Genomic DNA, 18,655 nt, shown 5'->3' with positions numbered 1-18,655 from the left:
TGGGTGCCATGATTGGGTATCAAAGCAGCTTCCATGAAATGCTCAGTCATTCACAAACAAGGATGGGGCGAGGGTCACCACTTTGTGAACAAATGCGTGAGCAAACAGTTTAAGAACAACATTTCTCAACGAGCTAGGAACTTAGAAATGTCACCATCTTCGGTCTGTAATATCATCAAAAGGTTCAGAGAATCTGGAGAATTTCCCCTCTGGGATCAATAAAGTATTTCTGATTCTGATTCTGAAATCACTGCACGTAAGCGGCAACAGTGAATGCCCGTGATCTTCGATCTTTCAAACGGTACTGCATCAAAAAGCGACATCAGTGTGTAAAGGATATTACCACATGGGCTTAGGAACACCACCGTCAGTAACTACAGTTTGTCGCTACATCTGTAAGTGCAAGTTAAAATTCTACTAAGCAAAGTGAACGCCATTTATCAACAACACCCAGAAATGTCGCCGGCTACGCTGGGCCCGAGCTCATTTAAGATGCACTGATGCAAAGTGGAAAAGTGTTCTGTGGTCTGGCGAGTCCACATTTCAAATTGTTTTTGGAAACTGTTGACGTCGTGTCCTCCGGACCAAAGAGGAAAAGAACCATCCGGACTGTTATAGGTGCAAATTTCAAAAGCCAGCATCTGTGATGGTATGGGGGTGTATTAGTGCCCAAGGCATAGGTAACTTACACATCTGTGAAGGCACCATTAATGCTGAAAGGTTCATACAGGTTTTGGAACAACATATGTTGCCATCCAAGCAACGTCTTTTTCATGGACGCCCCTGCTTATTTAAGCAAGACAATGCTAAGCCACATTCTGCACGTGTTTCTCAGTTTGAACAATAAATATCGTGTCTTTGCAGTGTATTCAATTGAATATAAGTTGAAAAGGATTTGCAAATCCTTGTATTGTTTTTATTTACACAATATGCCAACTTCACTGGTTTTGGGTTTTGTAGTTCAGGTGTCCAAAGTGAGGCCTTTCGATGTTATTTTGTTCAGATAGCGTAGCAATATCCTCCTTAAGAACTGAGGGGTAAAAGTATCTTAAAGGGGAACTGCACTTTTTTCTTACATTTTTTTTCATTTAAAGGTAATGGAATTTGCTCTGTTCCGCCTATACGGCGCTCTAAAAACCATCCAAAAATTGGGCGCAAACGAGCATCTTTTCATCTCTTTCTTGTGATCTCCAGGACTAAGTTGAATATCAAAGTTGGCCAATTTCCCAGTTTATGACCACAACCTTTTACTATACGTGAGAGCTAGGCATGATTTCTAATCTAGACTTTTACCAACTCAAGAGGCGATGCAGCAGCTCAGTATGCCAATAGCTGCATAAGCGAGTTACTTCTGTGATAATTGCGCCACGAAAAGTATTTTCTTCCGAGTTAGCGCTTATAATAACAAGGTCGCTAATGATTGGCTAATATGCAGGCAGTATTGTTTTTAGATGTTTCTCTAGAAAGCTTTATGGGCACAATAGAAGACTCCTGTTATGGTCCGTTGCCCGGATCATGTTTTGTTCTGTTAGTTTGACTACCTCAGTTCTGTTTTCAGCACCCCTGGGTTTGCGTTTTGGTTTCCATGGGTGCTGATTAGTTTCACCTGCCTCTGATTAATGTTCCGGACGGTCACCTGCTCCTGGGCACTAATCAGAGAGCTACATATTCCTGTCTTTCGCCACACACTGTCTGGCTGTCTTATTTGCTTCTATGCAACAAGTTACGTCGTCTACTCATTGAATTCCTTATGCTAAGCTTTCGCACAAACTTCCTTAGCTTTGCTTCCCGTGCGATCGGCACGCTAGTTGTATTTATTTTGTATCCTGTATGATTTATGCGAACAAATCATTGTCTCACCTGCACCTTGCCTCCGGAGTTCCTGCTGTATCTTGGGAGAACGACCCACGCATAACCATGCGACCACGACGTTACAACTCCCGTGAAGACTCACGTTACTTTCATTGTTAGCCACTGCATACTTGTCGTATATTGCATATTAAAAAAAAAGACAAAGACTTATGCTTTCTTGTCCCTCTGAAACATAGGCTAAATTCGGAACGTGCAGTTCCCCTTTAAAGTTAAATTAGTTTTGTGATTTCCTTCTTTTTTAGAGCTTAAACGGCTAGCAATTTAGAATGTTATCAAACATCCTCACAATACGAAGGTCTTGGGTTCGATACTGGCATCGGGATTTTTCTGTGTGGAGTTTGCATGTTCTCCACGTGACTGCGTGGGTACCCTCCGGGTACTCCGGCTTCCTCCCACCTCCAAAGACATGCACTTGGGGAAAGGTTGATTGGCAACACTAAATTGGCCCTAGTGAATGAATTAGAGTGTGAATGTTGTCTGTCTATCTGTGTTGGCCCTGTGATGGGGGTTGGTGACTTGTCTAGGGTTTACCGCGCCTTCCGCCCGTGTGCAGCTGGGATAGGCTCCAGCACCCTCCGCAACCCCGTAAGGGACAAGCGGTAGAAAAGGGATGGATGGATTTTAAAATGTTACAGTTTTTCCGCTGTCGTATCAATTCTAAACTATGGTATTTCAGGAAGAAGTTTCTCCGTTTTGAATTGCAGAGAAACATATTGCAACTTATGCATTTATGTTTTCAAGTCAGTCAAAATGTATGTTTTAAAGTGTGCAACATCCCATATCTTTGATATTAGTACTATTTGTTCCACCTGGTCTGTGGCATACCCCCCATCGTTTGACTTTAAGCAGAAAGGGGTCCGGCTCCTTATTGGTAGTTGCCAATCATTATATTAGTCGGCAGTATTACAGTACTTTGACTGGTCCATCCATCCATCCATTTTCTACCGGGGTCGCAGGGGGTGCTGGAGCCTATCTCAGCTGCATTCGGGCGGAGGGTGGGGTACACCCTGGACAAGTCGCCCCCTCATCGCAGGGCCAACACTGATTGACAGACACCATTCACACACTAGGGACCATTTAGTGTTGCCAATCAACTTATCCCCAGGTGCGTGTCTTTGGAGGTGGGAGGAAGCCAGAGGACCCGGAGGGAACCCACGCAGTCCAAACTCCACACAGAAAGATCCCGGGCCCAGGATCAAACCCAGGACCTTCGTATTGTGAGGCACATGCACTAACCCCTGCTGCCCAGTTTGACTGGTCGTGTCTTGTTAACATTTAAGACTAAATGATTTGCTGCCATCTATTGGTTGATATTAACTAATGCATGATCAGTACACAATATGACAGCTCTCTCACACACATTTATGCTCGGTGTGGCATACAAACACTATTTAAAGACACGTTTGATATTACTATGTTTCCACCATCCATCCATCCATCCACTAATGAATCATAATTTACAATTAGACTATACATTGCTAAATCTACTGATTTGGAGTAATAATGTAATGACAATGACTTATTATGTCACAGCTGCTTGTTTGAGTGCTTAATGTGCAAGACAACTTTCTACAGATTCAGTATACAGATATTATAAACGGTAAATTGATTTATTCCTCTATATTGATTACTTGTTTTCCTTTATAGATGACTGTGGTGAGATTGTCAGCACGCTCAATCTTGGTGACCTCAGAATTTCTGTGCCAGATGCAAACACGACAGAGAGACAACAAGGGAACAAGGAAGTTGGATCCAGAAAAAGATACGGTTCACGTTATCCTTTCATGAAAAAAGATCACACCTACAAAATATCCTATCCAGAACCTAATGTAGCATCAGTGCAGGATTTGGTCTGTTCTAGGTTAAGTAAAAACCTTATGGCAGAATCGGGTTCTGATCATGAACCTTCAGAACAAACACATAATCTCAGTCCTACTGAGTCTTACTCTCTGAGTTACTCTGAAGGGGAACCAGCACAGCTTGAGTCGAAACCCATTCTGCTCACTAATGGACCACACTGTTTGACTAATATTGTACCCGGTGACCAAACGGAAGACCCTCTGGCCCCCACCAGAAACAGGAAACAAGAAATGGAGATGGAACCTGACGCAATGGAATCCAAATCTGTCACAGAAGCACTTGAAACATTAAATATTTCCATCAATGTTGTGCGATGCCGAGTGGACCCAGATGGAAGGGAGAGTGTTGATTGTAGAAGTGATGGAAAGGAGGAAGGTGGTTACCAGGACGGGATGAAGGAAAGAAAATCAGAAGATGAGACAGAGCCATTTGTGACACTCGAAGGTAACACATTGGCAGAGTTGAATGCAAAGAGTGTCCACCTTATTGCGCCTGTTCAAAACACACAAACAAAGGTTTGTGACTTAGTGCCTTCATCATATTCAACGCCATCCCCTCTTCCTCCAAAGCTGGTTCGTCTCAAATTACAAAGTCACAGTACAGGGACATCCACCAAGATGTTCTCATTCAACTCTGAAGAAGAAGTAAATTCAGTCAACAACTCTCAGTTAAATTTAGAAATGACAAGCAACGAAGGTGAAGCTACTGATGCGGTTTGTTCTGCTAGTAATGCCAGTGGTGAGGTTACAGAGAGCACCAATGATGATAAAGCTCTTGAAGCTGATGAAGTTATGAATGCCTCTATTGGGAAATATGTTGACACAGATGATTGGAGAACTCTTAAGAATAGGAGCATACGTGTGTATCCATCTACAGGAAGTACATCTCAAATGAGAAGTAAATGCCTTAAAAATACCATCACTGAAAACTCCACAACAATTAGTGCTCAATCTGAATTTGCCCATACTGTAAACTCCATCACAGCAAAGCTTGGCGCTGCAATAAGTGATGTTTCTCCACAATTTAATTCAGGACCTGTATTGGAAACTGAAGGTTCAAATGCTTTATGTGTGGCTCAAACTGTGCATGAAACCAGAGAAGAATCATATTCAGGTAATTATTCACTTCAAACTAACACTGCCGTGATTTACAATCTTTCCAAAGGGTCCCCTTCGCCGACTCACTTCCTCTTTCAGTCCTGTTCCCCAAGCATCATGGGCCGTTTGTCTACCTCCAGACTTAGAGGAACTATTCAAAAGTTGCCTATGTTTTTATCACACTCTCAAGAATCCCTAAACCAAGATGGGTTGGAGAATGATGCCCAATGTTCTGCGAACAATGGCATCATGCACAAAATGGTAGATGCTAATGATGCCCTGCAAATCAAAGATACAATAGAGGCAGTGGAGTCTGACGATTCAGATACTGTTACTGGATCAGATCAAGAGGGGGAGTTTTCTGTTGATACAGCCAACAACTCTAACTTAGTGTCAGAAGTGACAGAAACACGAGAGATGTTGGCTGATGATGTTACAAGATCCTTGCCTGTCCAGAATGAACCTCAACCACAACAAAGAAATGCCTTTTTGCTGCTCGAATCCAACAATACACCAGGACCAATAACACAGCCTCCAGGTTCCATAATGGTAAGCCTTCCAGGTCTGACTATGGACACTCCTGGTCCTGTAAAAGACGCTCCAAGATCAAAGATTGAAGATACAATTCCAACTGAAATTATTCCATCTTATAAACCAAGGTCTCAGTTAGCCTGCGCCCCTCCTCAAAACTTAAATGGGCTAGAAAAAATGTATGGTCAGTCCCAAAAAGAACAAATAAGTGACAGACCAGAACAGAACATGGACTCATTGCGCCCACTCTCTTCTGCCTGTGGGAACCCAGGGGTATCATCAAAGGAAGGGACTACTTTAAACTTGAAACATGAGATAGGGTGCACTTCTTTACTGACATCTAGGTGTGAGTCAGTAGTGGAGGGGTTGAACAAGGATGCATGCGGTTGTTCAACTATTTACACCGACTGCTTTAGCAGGGAGGGCAGCTTTGATGAGGAGATGACCATTTACGAGTTCTCTTGCAAAGGCAGTAGTGTGACCCCAAGTTCCAGGTTAGCTCCTCTCACGACTGATCCTTCCGTTTCATATTTTCCGACATCCTCTTCTGCTCACCCTCCCTCCTTCCCACCCGCCATTCTATTCTCCCCGCCAACATCTGAGCTCGGCCCCCTCCTCTCGCCACTCATTGACGCTTGTGTGCACTCTCAAACACAAAAAGACACTATCAATCAACTCGGAAACCAACGTTACCCCAAACCACCCATTGGATTCCAAGTTCTCTGTGTGGATGTCGACAAGCTCCTTTCTGTCTTGGAAAAAACTGGTGTTGACCGTTCTGTTGATAGTCTAAGAGGTCACCATCCAAGGGATACGTGTGCATCCCACTTCACAGAGAACAAGCAGGTACTCCAAACTGAAGCAAGGCGGCTCACCACATGCTGCCAAAAGGTGGTGGGTATTGACCAAAATCCTGAGAAAATGCTCAGTTCATTGGCTGACAGTTTTCGTACCTTGGTGGAGTTAGCGGGCATATGCATGTGGTTTTCTGGTTGCGACAGATGTGAGCGGAGGAATGCCGAAGCTGTCGCGGGTCTGGTAGATGTGGCTCGCTCTTTCAGGGACTTGTGTCTGGCAGCAGAGCGTGCCGGCAGCAATCGTAGCTGCCATGACCTGAGCACCAAGCTGCTAGCGAAACAATGCACCGCACTCACTGCCTCCGTTTTCTGCCTCACTCAGGTCTTCCGTACTCTCACAGAACTGTGAAGGAGCGACAGCCTGTGGTGCAAAATCTCAACTGGCATGTTGATGGAGTGGTAATGTGCATGTGTTTACCAGCTATAACGTGTGCAAGACCAATTTGGTCTGTCCAGTAACCAAACTGCAAGTTGCTTAAGCAAGTCTGCTTGAATGTATTGTGTATTATGTTCATCAAATGTTAAAGTTAAGAACGTTACGACGATGTCGGCAAGAAATGTAAAATCAAAAGAAAAAACTGTATTGTAAATGTTATCGTTTACAGACTGAGTCTCAGGAGTTTTGGCTTGCGACAGTGGTGAGCCTTTAGTTTCTGTTGTTCTGAAGTGTAAAATAGAACATTAAACAATTCCAATAATTATTCACAAAATGTTGCATAATTGTGTTTAGGGGTTGTTCAATGTTTTATTTTCTACTGTAGGGCCAAAACATTTATTACAAGTAGTGTAGCGCTGCTTATGTATTTTTTATGAAACTTTTAGTGATGACTTCTGAAATGTTATTTTTACAAAAAACAAAAAGATTAGCGTATCAAACCGAAGGTTGTTTGCAATTTAGCAAATTTTGCCTATGCAACCACATTCCACATTATTTTCTGATGTCATGAGTTCAGTAGTTCTCGTTTCTTCTACCTCCAGCTATGGTTGTTGTTCTAAACCATTCATCTTTTTTGTGAATTGAATTGCACTTTGTGGGCAAGCATGGAATTACCCCCCCCCCCCCCCCCCCCCCCCACTGACAATGTTTACTTTGTCATTTACACAAAGTGCATTTTAAAGGGAATTTTTCAGTGTTGCCACAAAGTTAGGACAATGATTAACCTGAACACTTCATTTCACTGTATCATCGATATGAGATAATAGATCGACCGGAACTGTTACTTTCATATAAAACATATGTTTTTATCTGTATCATATGTGCATTCAGAAGCATGCAGTGTTAAGCTAAACCAAGCATTGTTTTGGTCAGGGATTGTGTCTGAATGGCAGAATGATGACTTATTGCACTTGCTTTGTACTGCTCTGTTCTACTAATAAAATGTGCATTGATACATTTGTATGTTATCTTCATCCATCTATCCATTTTCTATACCACTTGTTCTCATTACCCCATATTTTCACTGAATGCGTAACGGCAGCAGAACAGCGCCGCCATTCGGCAATATCGACTGTCCTTCGGTTTTCAGCGAAATAGCGCAGACTTTTACGAGATCTTGCAAATCACATAAAAAGGGGAAGTGGTAAAGCGAACCAAAAACAGTTTATTCTGTCCTTCCAGAGGAGCAAAAGCAAATAAACTCAGTCCTGCCATTTGATATACAAAACCCAACACCAGTGAAGTTGGCACATTGTGAAAATCGTAAATAAAAACAGAATACAATGATTTGCAAATCCTTTTCAACTTATATTCAATTGAATAGACTGCAAAGACAATACACTTAACGTTCTACCTGAGAAACATTTTTGCAAATATCAGCTCATTTTGGAATTTGATGCCTGAAACATGTTTCAAAAAAACTGGCACAAGTGGCAAAACAGACTGGGAAAGTTGAGGAATGCTCATCAAACACTTATTTGGAACATCCCACAGGTGAACAGGCTCATTGGGAACAGGTGGGTGCTATGATTGGGTATAAAAGCCGCTTCCATGGAATGCTCAGTCATTCACAAACAAGGATGGGGCGAGGGTCACCACTTTGTGAACAAATGTTTAAGAACAACATTTCTCAACGAGTTATTGCAAGGAATTTAGGGATTTCACCATCTACGATCCGTAATATCATCAAAAAGTTCAAAGAATCTGGAGAAATCACTGCACGTAAGCGATATTACGGACCTTCGATCCCTCAGTCAGTACTGCATCAAAAAGCGACATCACTGTGTAAACATGGGCTCAGGAACACTTCAGAAAACCACTGTCAGTAACTACAGTTAGTCGCTACATCTGTAAGTGCAAATTAAAACTCTACTATGCAAAGCGAAAGCCTTTTATCAACAACACCCAGAAATGCCGCCGGCTTTTCCCACTTGCTAACTTGTCAGCCACTTCTCCAAGAGACTCCTTTTGAACACTCCTCACACATTAACACTTCAAAAGGCACATATTCGCCCCTTTTGTTGACCTACAAAGTATGTTTTTGGGGTGGAGGAGTTTGGTCGGGTGCTGGTTAGCTTGAAGCTAACAGCTAGCCTGACTCCATCCTCGAACGATGTCGATCCAGCGGGAGATAAAAGTGAAGTTTCCATGGACTCACAAAGACTAAAACAACTCATTTACTGGAGATATGGCACAGGATGAAGTTAAAAAGGTTGACTTTACACTCCAGTGTTTCCCCCAGAAAATGTGTTAGTTAAGGTGGTGTCTCTCCATGGGAACACATACTTATAAAAAAAATAACCAAATAACAATATCTTATAATAAAAAGTCCTGGTTACCTGAGATACTAAGTATGTCATTATTATGTCTTAGTAAGTCAATATGTTGACTTAGTAATTTAGTAAGTCAAAATAATGACTTACTAAGTCAAAATAACGACTTACTAAGTCAAATTAATGATTTACTGTAAGTAAGCGTTTGCAATAAATGTTTAAAAAAAAAAGAGTTTAAAGTGGGGCCACATGCTGACATATGCTCAACTCATGCTTAATTTATTACAGCATTTGGGAAGCCTGTAGTTGATTTTTATTATGTAAATGTTATATTTTTATCAACATGTGATAGCAGGGACCCTGCCATTCAAATCTAGGCTGTTACATTACTAATGATTAATGTAACTATAGCTGAAAAAATAGTATAATAGCAATAGGAGAGACTATTCATCCCTGAACACCATGGAGTTCATGTAGGCTTTATGATGCAGTTACATTATTATATCAACTATCAGAGACAGCTTCAGGAAACTCTTCATTTAACATAATGTCGTTTTTTTGCTGCTTCAACACAGCTCAATCAACACAGAAAAAGGTCAAGTGAAATAACTTAGTTGTTAACTGTAGGTCAATAATGCTTGTCTTTCTCTCAGACAGACAGGGCTTTGCTGTCCGTTTCATGTGGGGCGCACACACACATGCGCACGCACACACACCGCACAGTGAGCTAATGTTACGCTAAAAGCTAATTAGCCTTCACCTGTGAGCTGAGCTGCCGCTTCTGTTTCTAGAACGTCAACGGGCTCATAGTGATGTTACTAGTAGTTGACTGGGAGGTGTTTATTATAATTTGGGGAGAGTCTGCTGCCTTATGCTTACCTGCTAAACACCTATCTGCTCACCCCACCTACCTGTGCCGTAAGCACTGACTCCATGCGCTCTGAATACGCACTCCTGATTGGCTGTTACATGCGCTCTGAATATGCACTGCTGATTGGCTGTTACCGCTCTGCGTGTAACCAATCAGATGGTTCTGACCAATCAGATGGTTTTGTGGGTGGGACAATGCTGGGTGCTGCAGAGACATACTGACAGAGGCAGAGGCAGAACTAAGCGGAGCAGCTTGTTAAAACGTTAGTCTAGGCGGTGGCTCTTTGTTATTAAGGCAGCCGCCTTAACAACAAAGCACTGCGGGAAACCCTGCACTCACCTTAGTGTTTAACATGAAGTCTTTATTTTGACAGCCCCTCACGGTAAAGTTGACCCAGTGGAAACTTAGGCAGTATTTGTGATTGATAAAACTTTCGGGGAATTAAAATTTACGACCAATAAAAACGCAATAAACGAAGACGAAAATTTGATCTGGCAAATATAAAAGGCTTCTGGAAGCGCAGCTCTTATAATTTCAATGGGTAAAAAATACACAAAAAGTGTGTTATCGCCATCTCCTGTATGTATATAAATATATATATATATATATTTATACATACATACACACACACACACACATATATATATATATATATATTTATATACACATTATATATATACTGTATATATATATATATATATACATATATACACATTATATAAATATATAGCATATATATATTATATATATATATAAACATACATATATACACATTATATAAACATATAGCATATATATATATACTGTACATATATATATATATATATAAATATATACATATATATATATATATATACTGTACATATATATATATACATATATATAAATGTATACATACATATATATATATATATACATCAGTGACGTGCAGTCACTAGAGGCAGGTGAGGCGGGGCCTCACCTGCCATCATTGAAAGAAAAAAAATTTAAAAATATTTTTTTTTATTAAATTGTTATATGTAAAAGTTAAAGTTAAAGTACCAATGATTGTCACACACACACTAGGTGTGGTGAAATTATTCTCTGCATTTGACCCATCACCCTTGATCACCCCCTGGGAGGTGAGGGGAGCAGTGAGCAGCAGCGGTGGCCGCGCCCGGGAATCATTTTTGGTGATTTAACCCCCAATTCCAACCCTTGATGCTGATCCAGTGATTATACTATAAAGTTGTTTTCCATTTAACTTCACCCGTTTTAGATTATTTTTATTTAAAATCGCTGAATTTTCACATTTGCCGTTCAAATACTGAGAAGAGACGGTGCGGTGATCAGCAGCCAGTTGAGGCACGTCACTCAGTTGTGCCTCACCATGGATTGCGGACTCGGCTAACTGCTGGTCTGCTGTGCAGTGAGACCGTATTGCTATATGAACTATATTATACATGTCCATAGTTTAGTTAGCTGAGGTATATAATGTACAGTGTATTTTGTCAACAACTGTATGTGTGTAACGTATTTCTTGTGCTGAGCGATCATAAAACGGCTGCAAAAGACGCACTGGCTGAGGCTCGCCTCCTGCACCCCCGCCGTAGAATGCACGGCAACCCCTGACGGGAGTGTTATATCAACTAAAGCCCACACTTAAACTTTCCACGTGCAAGATTGAACCTATTTAAAAAAGTTATTTCATAAGAAGCCAAAAAGTGCAAAAACAATAATGTTCGTGTTGGAGGAGTTGTGAATGACTGCAGGGCCACAACATTAGGTACACCTGCAGACTGCAGGTGTACCTAATTCACAACTCCTTCAACACGAACATTATTGTTTTTGCACTTTTTGGCTTCTTATTAAATAACTTTTGTAACCTATTTTTCTGGGCTTTCCTCTTTGTGATGTTACGTTCCTGTTATGCGCTGTTATACAGTTTATGCCTTGAGCTCTTATTTTGAAGGCGCTAAGAGCGGAAGTGATGACACGTTGGAGTTGAGCGGAAGTTTTTGAAAGAAGGTAAATAAAGTGGTCCTCGTGTAAACTGGAGCCTCCGTGTTTGTTATTTTGTAGTTTCATACAGTATAGGCGACATTTATAAACCCTCGGTTACACTTTTTTAAATAGATTCAATCTTGCACGTGGAAAGTTTAAGTGAGGGCTTTAGTTGATATAACACTCTCGTCAGGGGGTGCATTAATCCAGCACAACATCGGCTCATGGACTTATTTTATAAGTAAAGGTAAGACCATAATAAAGTTTTTTTTTATTTAATGTGCTTTTTTGTGTGCTACAGTTTGTATGTGTAAAGTTAAAGTTAAGTTAAAGTAGCAATGATTGTCACACACACACTAGGTGTAATGAAATTTGTCCTCTGCATTTGACCCATCCCCTTGATCACCCCCTGGGAGGTGAGGGGAGCAGTGGGCAGCAGCGGCGCCGCGCCCGGGAATAATTCTTGGTGATTTAATAACCCCCAATTCCAACCCTTGATGCTGAGTGCCATGCAGGGAAGAATGCTGGTATGAGCTTTTAAACATAACCCGTTAACTGCTGCCAATCAAATGGTGAATAAGATACTCTTTAGGGTTCATATGTTTGTAAATCTGACTGTGATGAAGTCAGTGCCTCACCAGCCATGAACCTCACCGCACGTCACTGATACATACATATATATACACATTATATAAATATATAGCATATATATATATATATATAGATATATATATATATATATAGATATATATATATATATATATGGTTAAACGTAAAACAGGAAACAAATTGGGTGTATTACACAAGGACGCTGGAAAACAAGGACATTGAAGGTGGCAAAGAATGGGGTAGAGGGGCCCACACTAATATTCTTTCAGGGGGCTCAGCATTCCTAGCAATGGCCCTGCTAGTCAGTGCACTACTAGAGTCAGAAGCAATCGCTACCTGAGCTCCCCTTTACATACTTTCCTCCACAAAGAGGGGCCAGCAACTCTCCCGTGTGAAAGGTTGCGTTATTACTTGTTCTTTTACTGACTACAAAATCCACTTCAGGGGTGACAAAAACAACACCAACGCTTCGGCCCCCCCTGTTTGATGAAGATGATTACTCCCATCTAGTGGTGCCATATTGTTACTGCATTTGAACAACTCCAGGAAGTGAGATCTACAGTGCATCTGGAAAGTATTCACATCGCTTCATTTTTTCCACATTTTGTTATGTTACAGCCGTATTCCAAAATGGACTAAATCCACTTTTGTCCTCAAAATTCTCCACACAATACCCCACAGTGACAATGTGAATTTTTGTTTTCTTTTTTCCCCCAAAAATGTATTATAAAATAAAATTAAAAAAAACTCAAAAATGTCATGTACATAAGTATTTACTGCCTTTGCTCAATACTTTCTTGAGGCACCTTTGGCAGCAATTACAGTCTATATGAATACGATGCCACAAGCTTGGCACACCCATCTTTGGGCAGTTTTGTTCCTTCCTCTTTGCAGCACCTCTCAAGCTCCATCAGTTCGGACAAGAAGTGTTGGGCTTCATCCAGGATGTCTCTGTACATCGTTCCTTCTGTTTATTGCCGATCACAAACGGTGATCCCCCATGGCTGACACTGTATTTATTTTTAGTCTCCTAGCCAGGCCCGGCCCTAACCAATCTGGCGCCCTAGGCAAGATTTTAGGTGGCGCCCCCCCACATCGGCAGTGAAGTGTATATACTCACAAGAAACCGAATAGCTTTGTCTTTGACCTTTTTTTTTTTTACTTACAACTATACCTAATATATAAAGGGGTGGAAAAGTGACTATTACCTGCAGGGCAAACATTAGCTAACCAGAAGGCAATAACAATGTAAACAAAAAACACCTGCTTAAAAGATCTAATACAAATGTCCCTGAGGAATGTAAGGTGGGAGTACTGTAATTACCTAACGTTACATTATTATTTTCCATAACAATTTAGCCCCCTCCACAATATTAACCCGACGTTAAAACAGAACTAGCTATTTATTGATTAGCAATTGCCGAATCATGTAACATTAGCTTAATGCTAAAAAGCTAGGTTACTATCACATTCTGTAACAGACAAATAATTTCATGTAGGCTAACGTTACCTACCTGCTACCTCTGTCTTTTCTCGTTTCTCCTCCTCTTCTTTTCTCTTTTTTCTTCCCTGGGCACCTGACAGTTTTGGCCATTTTGACATCTTGTGTTTATTTTTTGATGTGGTGACGTCCAAAAAGAGTCATGATACGGAAAGTGAGGGGGCGCACCGTGCGGGGGGGTGGCGTAATGTTGTAACAAATAATATTTCTATTAAATAGGCTTTACTTTGCATTTTAATTAACGTGGGATTATTTTTTGTATTTAGAGGTAATAGTACCAACTTTTTTTTTTTTCTTTTTTTTTCTAACATTTGTGGCACTGGCGTGGCGCCCCCTGATGGACGGCGCCCTTAGCATTTGCCTATACGGCCTATGCCACGGGCCGGCCCTGCCGTCAATAATACTCAGCAACGTGCGATCGCTGGCACCAAAGCTGGATGAGCTTCGGGTCAACCTAAAGAGTTGCTTTGAATACCGGGAAACCAACATCATGGTGTTCACCGAGACGTGGCTTCACCAAGGCGTCCCGGATTCTCTGCTTGACCTGGATGGATTCTCACTCGTACGAGCTGACCGCTCTGACGCTTCCGGGAAGAGAAAAGGGGGTGGAGTCGGGGTGTACGTGAGTGACAAGTGGTGTAAACAGCTCACTGTGAAAAAAAACCATATGCAGCCCCGACGTAGAACTGCTGTGTTTATCAATGAGACCTCACTACCTGCCTAGGGAGTTTGGCAACATCATCATAGCCGCTGTTTATGTCCCACCCAGCGGCAATGCAGGCAGAGCTGCTGCGAGCATAGCAGAGTGCGCACATGATAAGCTGCAGCGCACACCCGGAGCTCCGGTTTTCTTTTTGGGTGACTTTAACTATTGTAAACTGGAGACTGCCTTGCCGGGATTTGAACAATTTGTAAAATGTGACACAAGAAATGATAAGATTATAGATAAATGTTATGGCAATATAAAGGGGGGATACTCAGCAAAACCAAAGCCCCCCCTTTCTATCTCGGATCACAACACCATACATCTAATACCCACATATAAATCTGTTTTTAAATCATTTAAACCTGAGCATAAGACAATTAATGTGTGGTCAGACGATGCTATTGAGACACTGAAGGGGTGTTTCATGTGCACAGACTGGTCCCTGTTCCATGCACTATCAATCAATCAATCAATCTTTATTTATATAGCCCTAAATCACAAGTGTCTCAAAGAGCTGCACAAGCCACAACGACATCCTCGGTACAAAGCCCACATAAGGGCAAGGAAAAACTCACCCCAGTGGGACGTCGATGTGAATGACTATGAGAAACCTTGGAGAGGACCGCATATGTGGGTAACCCCCCGCCCCCTCTAGGAGAGACTGAAAGCAATGGATGTCGAGTGGGTCTGACATAATATTGTGAGAGTCCAGTCCATAGTGGATCCAACATAATAGTAAGAGTCCAGTCCATAGTGGGGCCAGCAGGACACCATCCCGAGCGGAGACGGGTCAGCAGCGCAGAGATGTTCCCAGCCGATGCACAGGCGAGCGGTCCACCCCGGGTCCCGACTCTGGACAGCCAGCACTTCATCCATGGCCACCGGACCTGTGCAACCCCCCCCTAAAGGAAAAGGGGAGCAGAGGAGAAAAGAAAAGAAACGGCAGATCAACTGGTCTAACAGGGGGGCTATTTAAAGGCTAGAGTATACAAATGAGTTTTAAGATGGGACTTAAATGGGTCACTAGGACTAGATGAGGCTACAGTAACTATAACGGACTACATTGAGTTTTGTGTTGGCAATGTGGTACCCATGAAAAACATTGTAGTCTATCCCAATAACAAACCCTATGTAACAAAAGAAATAAAAGACTGCATAAATAGGAAATAGCAGGCCTTTAGAAGTAAAGACAGAGCAGGACTGTCAGTTGTCCAAAAAGAACTCAAACAACTTCTCACTAATGCAAGAGAACAACATAGGCAAACAATGGAGCATAATCTCCAAATGTCAAATACAAAAAAACTTTGGGACACAATGAAATCAGTCACTAATATGAACCCTGCAAAGAAACAAATCATCACCCTGGATGAGCAGCAAAAATCAAATGAGCTAAATGACTTTTATTTGAGATTCGACCGTCAAAACTTCTCTCAGGAGCGTGACAGTGTTTTGCAGTCCCTGCCAGACACTGATGACACCTGCTGCCTGGAAGTCCACCCGACCAGCATCCGCCGTTTCGTTAGTAGAGTACGTACGGGCAAGGCCGCAGGCCCTGACGGCCTCCCAGCCTTTTTGCTCAAAAGCTGTGCAGAGGAACTAACTACAGCATGGTGTCCAATATTCCAACAGTCACTTAAAACTCACACTGTTCCAGCTCTGTGGAAGAAGTCAATTATAACTCCAGTGCCTAAAAAGCCCGGTGTCACAGTAAACAACGACTTTCGTCCCGTAGCTCTCTCATCTATTGTTATGAAATGTTTTGAAAAATGTGTTGTGTCACTGCTCATGAAGGATGTCAAGCCAAATTGAGATGTGTACCAGTTTGCGTACAAGCAGGAATGCAGTACTGATGATGCAATCCTTTGCACCTTGCATTTTATCTCCAAGCACCTTGAAAACACAAAAGCTTATGCTAGAATTTTATTTGTTGATTTCAGCTCAGCTTTTAATACAGTGCAAATTCACATACTCTTGGAGAAGCTCAAAGACAGGGCCGGCCCGTGGCATAGGCCGTATAGGCAAATGCTAAGGGCGCCGTCCATCAGGGGGCGCCACGCCAGTTCCACAAATGTTGGAGAAAAAAAAAAAAAAGAAAAAAAAAAAGTTGGTACTATTATTTCTAAATACAAAAAATAATCCCACGTTAATTAAAATGCAAAGTAAAGCCTATTTAATAGAAATATTATTTGTTACAACATTACCCCCCGCACAGTGCGCCCCCTCCCTTCCCGTATCATGACTCTTTTTGGACGTCACCACGTCAAAAAATCAACACAAGATGTCAAAACGGCCAAAACTGTCAGGTGCCCAGGGAAGAAAAAAGAGAAAAGAAGAGGAGGAGAAACGAGAAAAAAACAGAGGTAGCAGGTAGGTAACGTTAGCCTACATGAAATTATTTGTCTGTTACAGAATGTGATAGTAACCTGGCTTTTTAGCATTAAGCTAATGTTACATGATTCGGCAATTGCTAATCAATAAATAGCTAGTTCTGTTTTAACGTCGGGTTAATATTGTGGAGGGGGCTAAATTGTTATGGAAAATAATAATGTAACGTTAGGTAATTACAGTACTCCCACCTTACATTCCTCAGGGACATTTGTATTAGATCTTTTAAGCAGGTGTTTTTTGTTTACATTGTTATTACCTTCTGGTTAGCTAATGCTTGCCCTGCAGGTAATAGTCACTTTTCCACCCCTTTATATATTAGGTATAGTTGTAAGTAAAAAAAAAAAGGTCAAAGACAAAGCTATTCGGTTTCTTGTGAGTATATACACTTCACTGCCGATGTGGGGGGGCGCCACCTAAAATCTTGCCTAGGGTGCCAGATTGGTTAGGGCCGGGCCTGCTCAAAGACATGGGTGTAAACTCCACCTTGATCAAATGGTTCCACTCTTTTTTAACAAACAGAACACAGCAAGTGAAGGTCAACAGAACACTGTCAGACACCAAACACTGCAACACAGGCGTCCCACAGGGTTGCGTTGTATCACCAACACTATTTACATTGTACACCAATGATTGTAGGACTGTGCACCCTAACAATTATATGGTGAAATTTGCGGACGATACCGTGCTCCTAAGCCTTCTACACAAGGATACGGACCCCTCTGTGTACCAAGACGAGATAGACCTATTTATTAGGTGGTGTGACACTAACCATCTTATTTTAAATGTGACCAAGACACAGGAAATGGTTTTGGATCCGAGGAAAGTGACTGACCATGAGCCAGTGGTCATCAAAAATCAGGAAATCACCCAGGTATCCTCATATAAATATTTAGGGGTTCATATTGATAATCTTCTCTGCTGGAAGACACATATTGACAAACTGTGCAATAGACTGCAACAGAGGCTATATTTTTTGCGAAGATTAAGATTGTACGGCGTAAGCAGCCACATCATGATGATTTTCTACCGTGCCATTGTAGAGAGCATCATTAGATACGGGATCACCTCATGGTTTGGCAACCTAACCGTTAAGCTAAAAAGCAAACTGGCCGGCATGCATAAAACGGCAATGAAAATCGTAGGGAGGAAAGAATATGAGCCTATACAGAGCATCTATGAGCAGGCAGTTAGGAAAAAAGCTAAAAAAATGATTTCCAACTCACAACACCCACTCTTTCCTGAATATGGAACCCTGCCATCAGGGAGAAGACTCCGGGTCCCACTATGCAAATCTAACCGCCTTAAATTGTCATTTGTCCCAGCCTCCATTAAGCTGACCAACAATGTGCAATAGAATTTGAATACATAGGTTAGCACTTTTTTAGCACATAGCACTTTAGCACATAGCACTTTAGAACTAAGCACTTTAGCATACAGCACTTTATCCATGAGCTCTAGTGCAATGCACATTGGTACGTTATCTTTATCTCCATACTGTAGATTTTATGCCTACATCAAAGTGCCACCTATGTCTATCAAGCTCCATGTTCTGATGTTTAAATGTTAGTTGTATGGTTGTGGTTTTGTCTGTGCTTGTGTTTTTGTTCTGTTGTTTTTGTGTATGTTAAGAAAGCAATGATGCACTGTGCCCAAGACAAATTTCCCCGCGGG

General features: G+C 41.7%; 1 protein-coding gene across 2 annotated transcripts in view; it reads left to right on the top strand.

Annotated features, from left to right (window-relative positions):
* Nucleotides 1-7,608, top strand: part of frmpd1a (FERM and PDZ domain containing 1a) — a 132,554-nt gene extending 124,946 nt beyond the window's left edge. For both annotated transcript variants that reach the window (XM_061988048.2, XM_061988047.2), the window contains one exon: nucleotides 3,520-7,608. In XM_061988048.2, the coding sequence (XP_061844032.2) occupies nucleotides 3,520-6,566 (3,047 nt within the window). In that variant the 3' untranslated portion in view covers nucleotides 6,567-7,608. The remainder of the gene's footprint in view (nucleotides 1-3,519) is intronic.
* The last annotated feature ends 11,047 nt before the right edge of the window (nucleotides 7,609-18,655 follow it).

The sequence above is a fragment of the Nerophis lumbriciformis genome, linkage group LG27, assembly GCF_033978685.3.
Source record: "Nerophis lumbriciformis linkage group LG27, RoL_Nlum_v2.1, whole genome shotgun sequence".
NCBI lineage: Eukaryota > Metazoa > Chordata > Actinopteri > Syngnathiformes > Syngnathidae > Nerophis > Nerophis lumbriciformis.
Note: the sequence above shows the minus strand (reverse complement) of the source record. Positions and strands in the feature narration are given on the sequence as shown.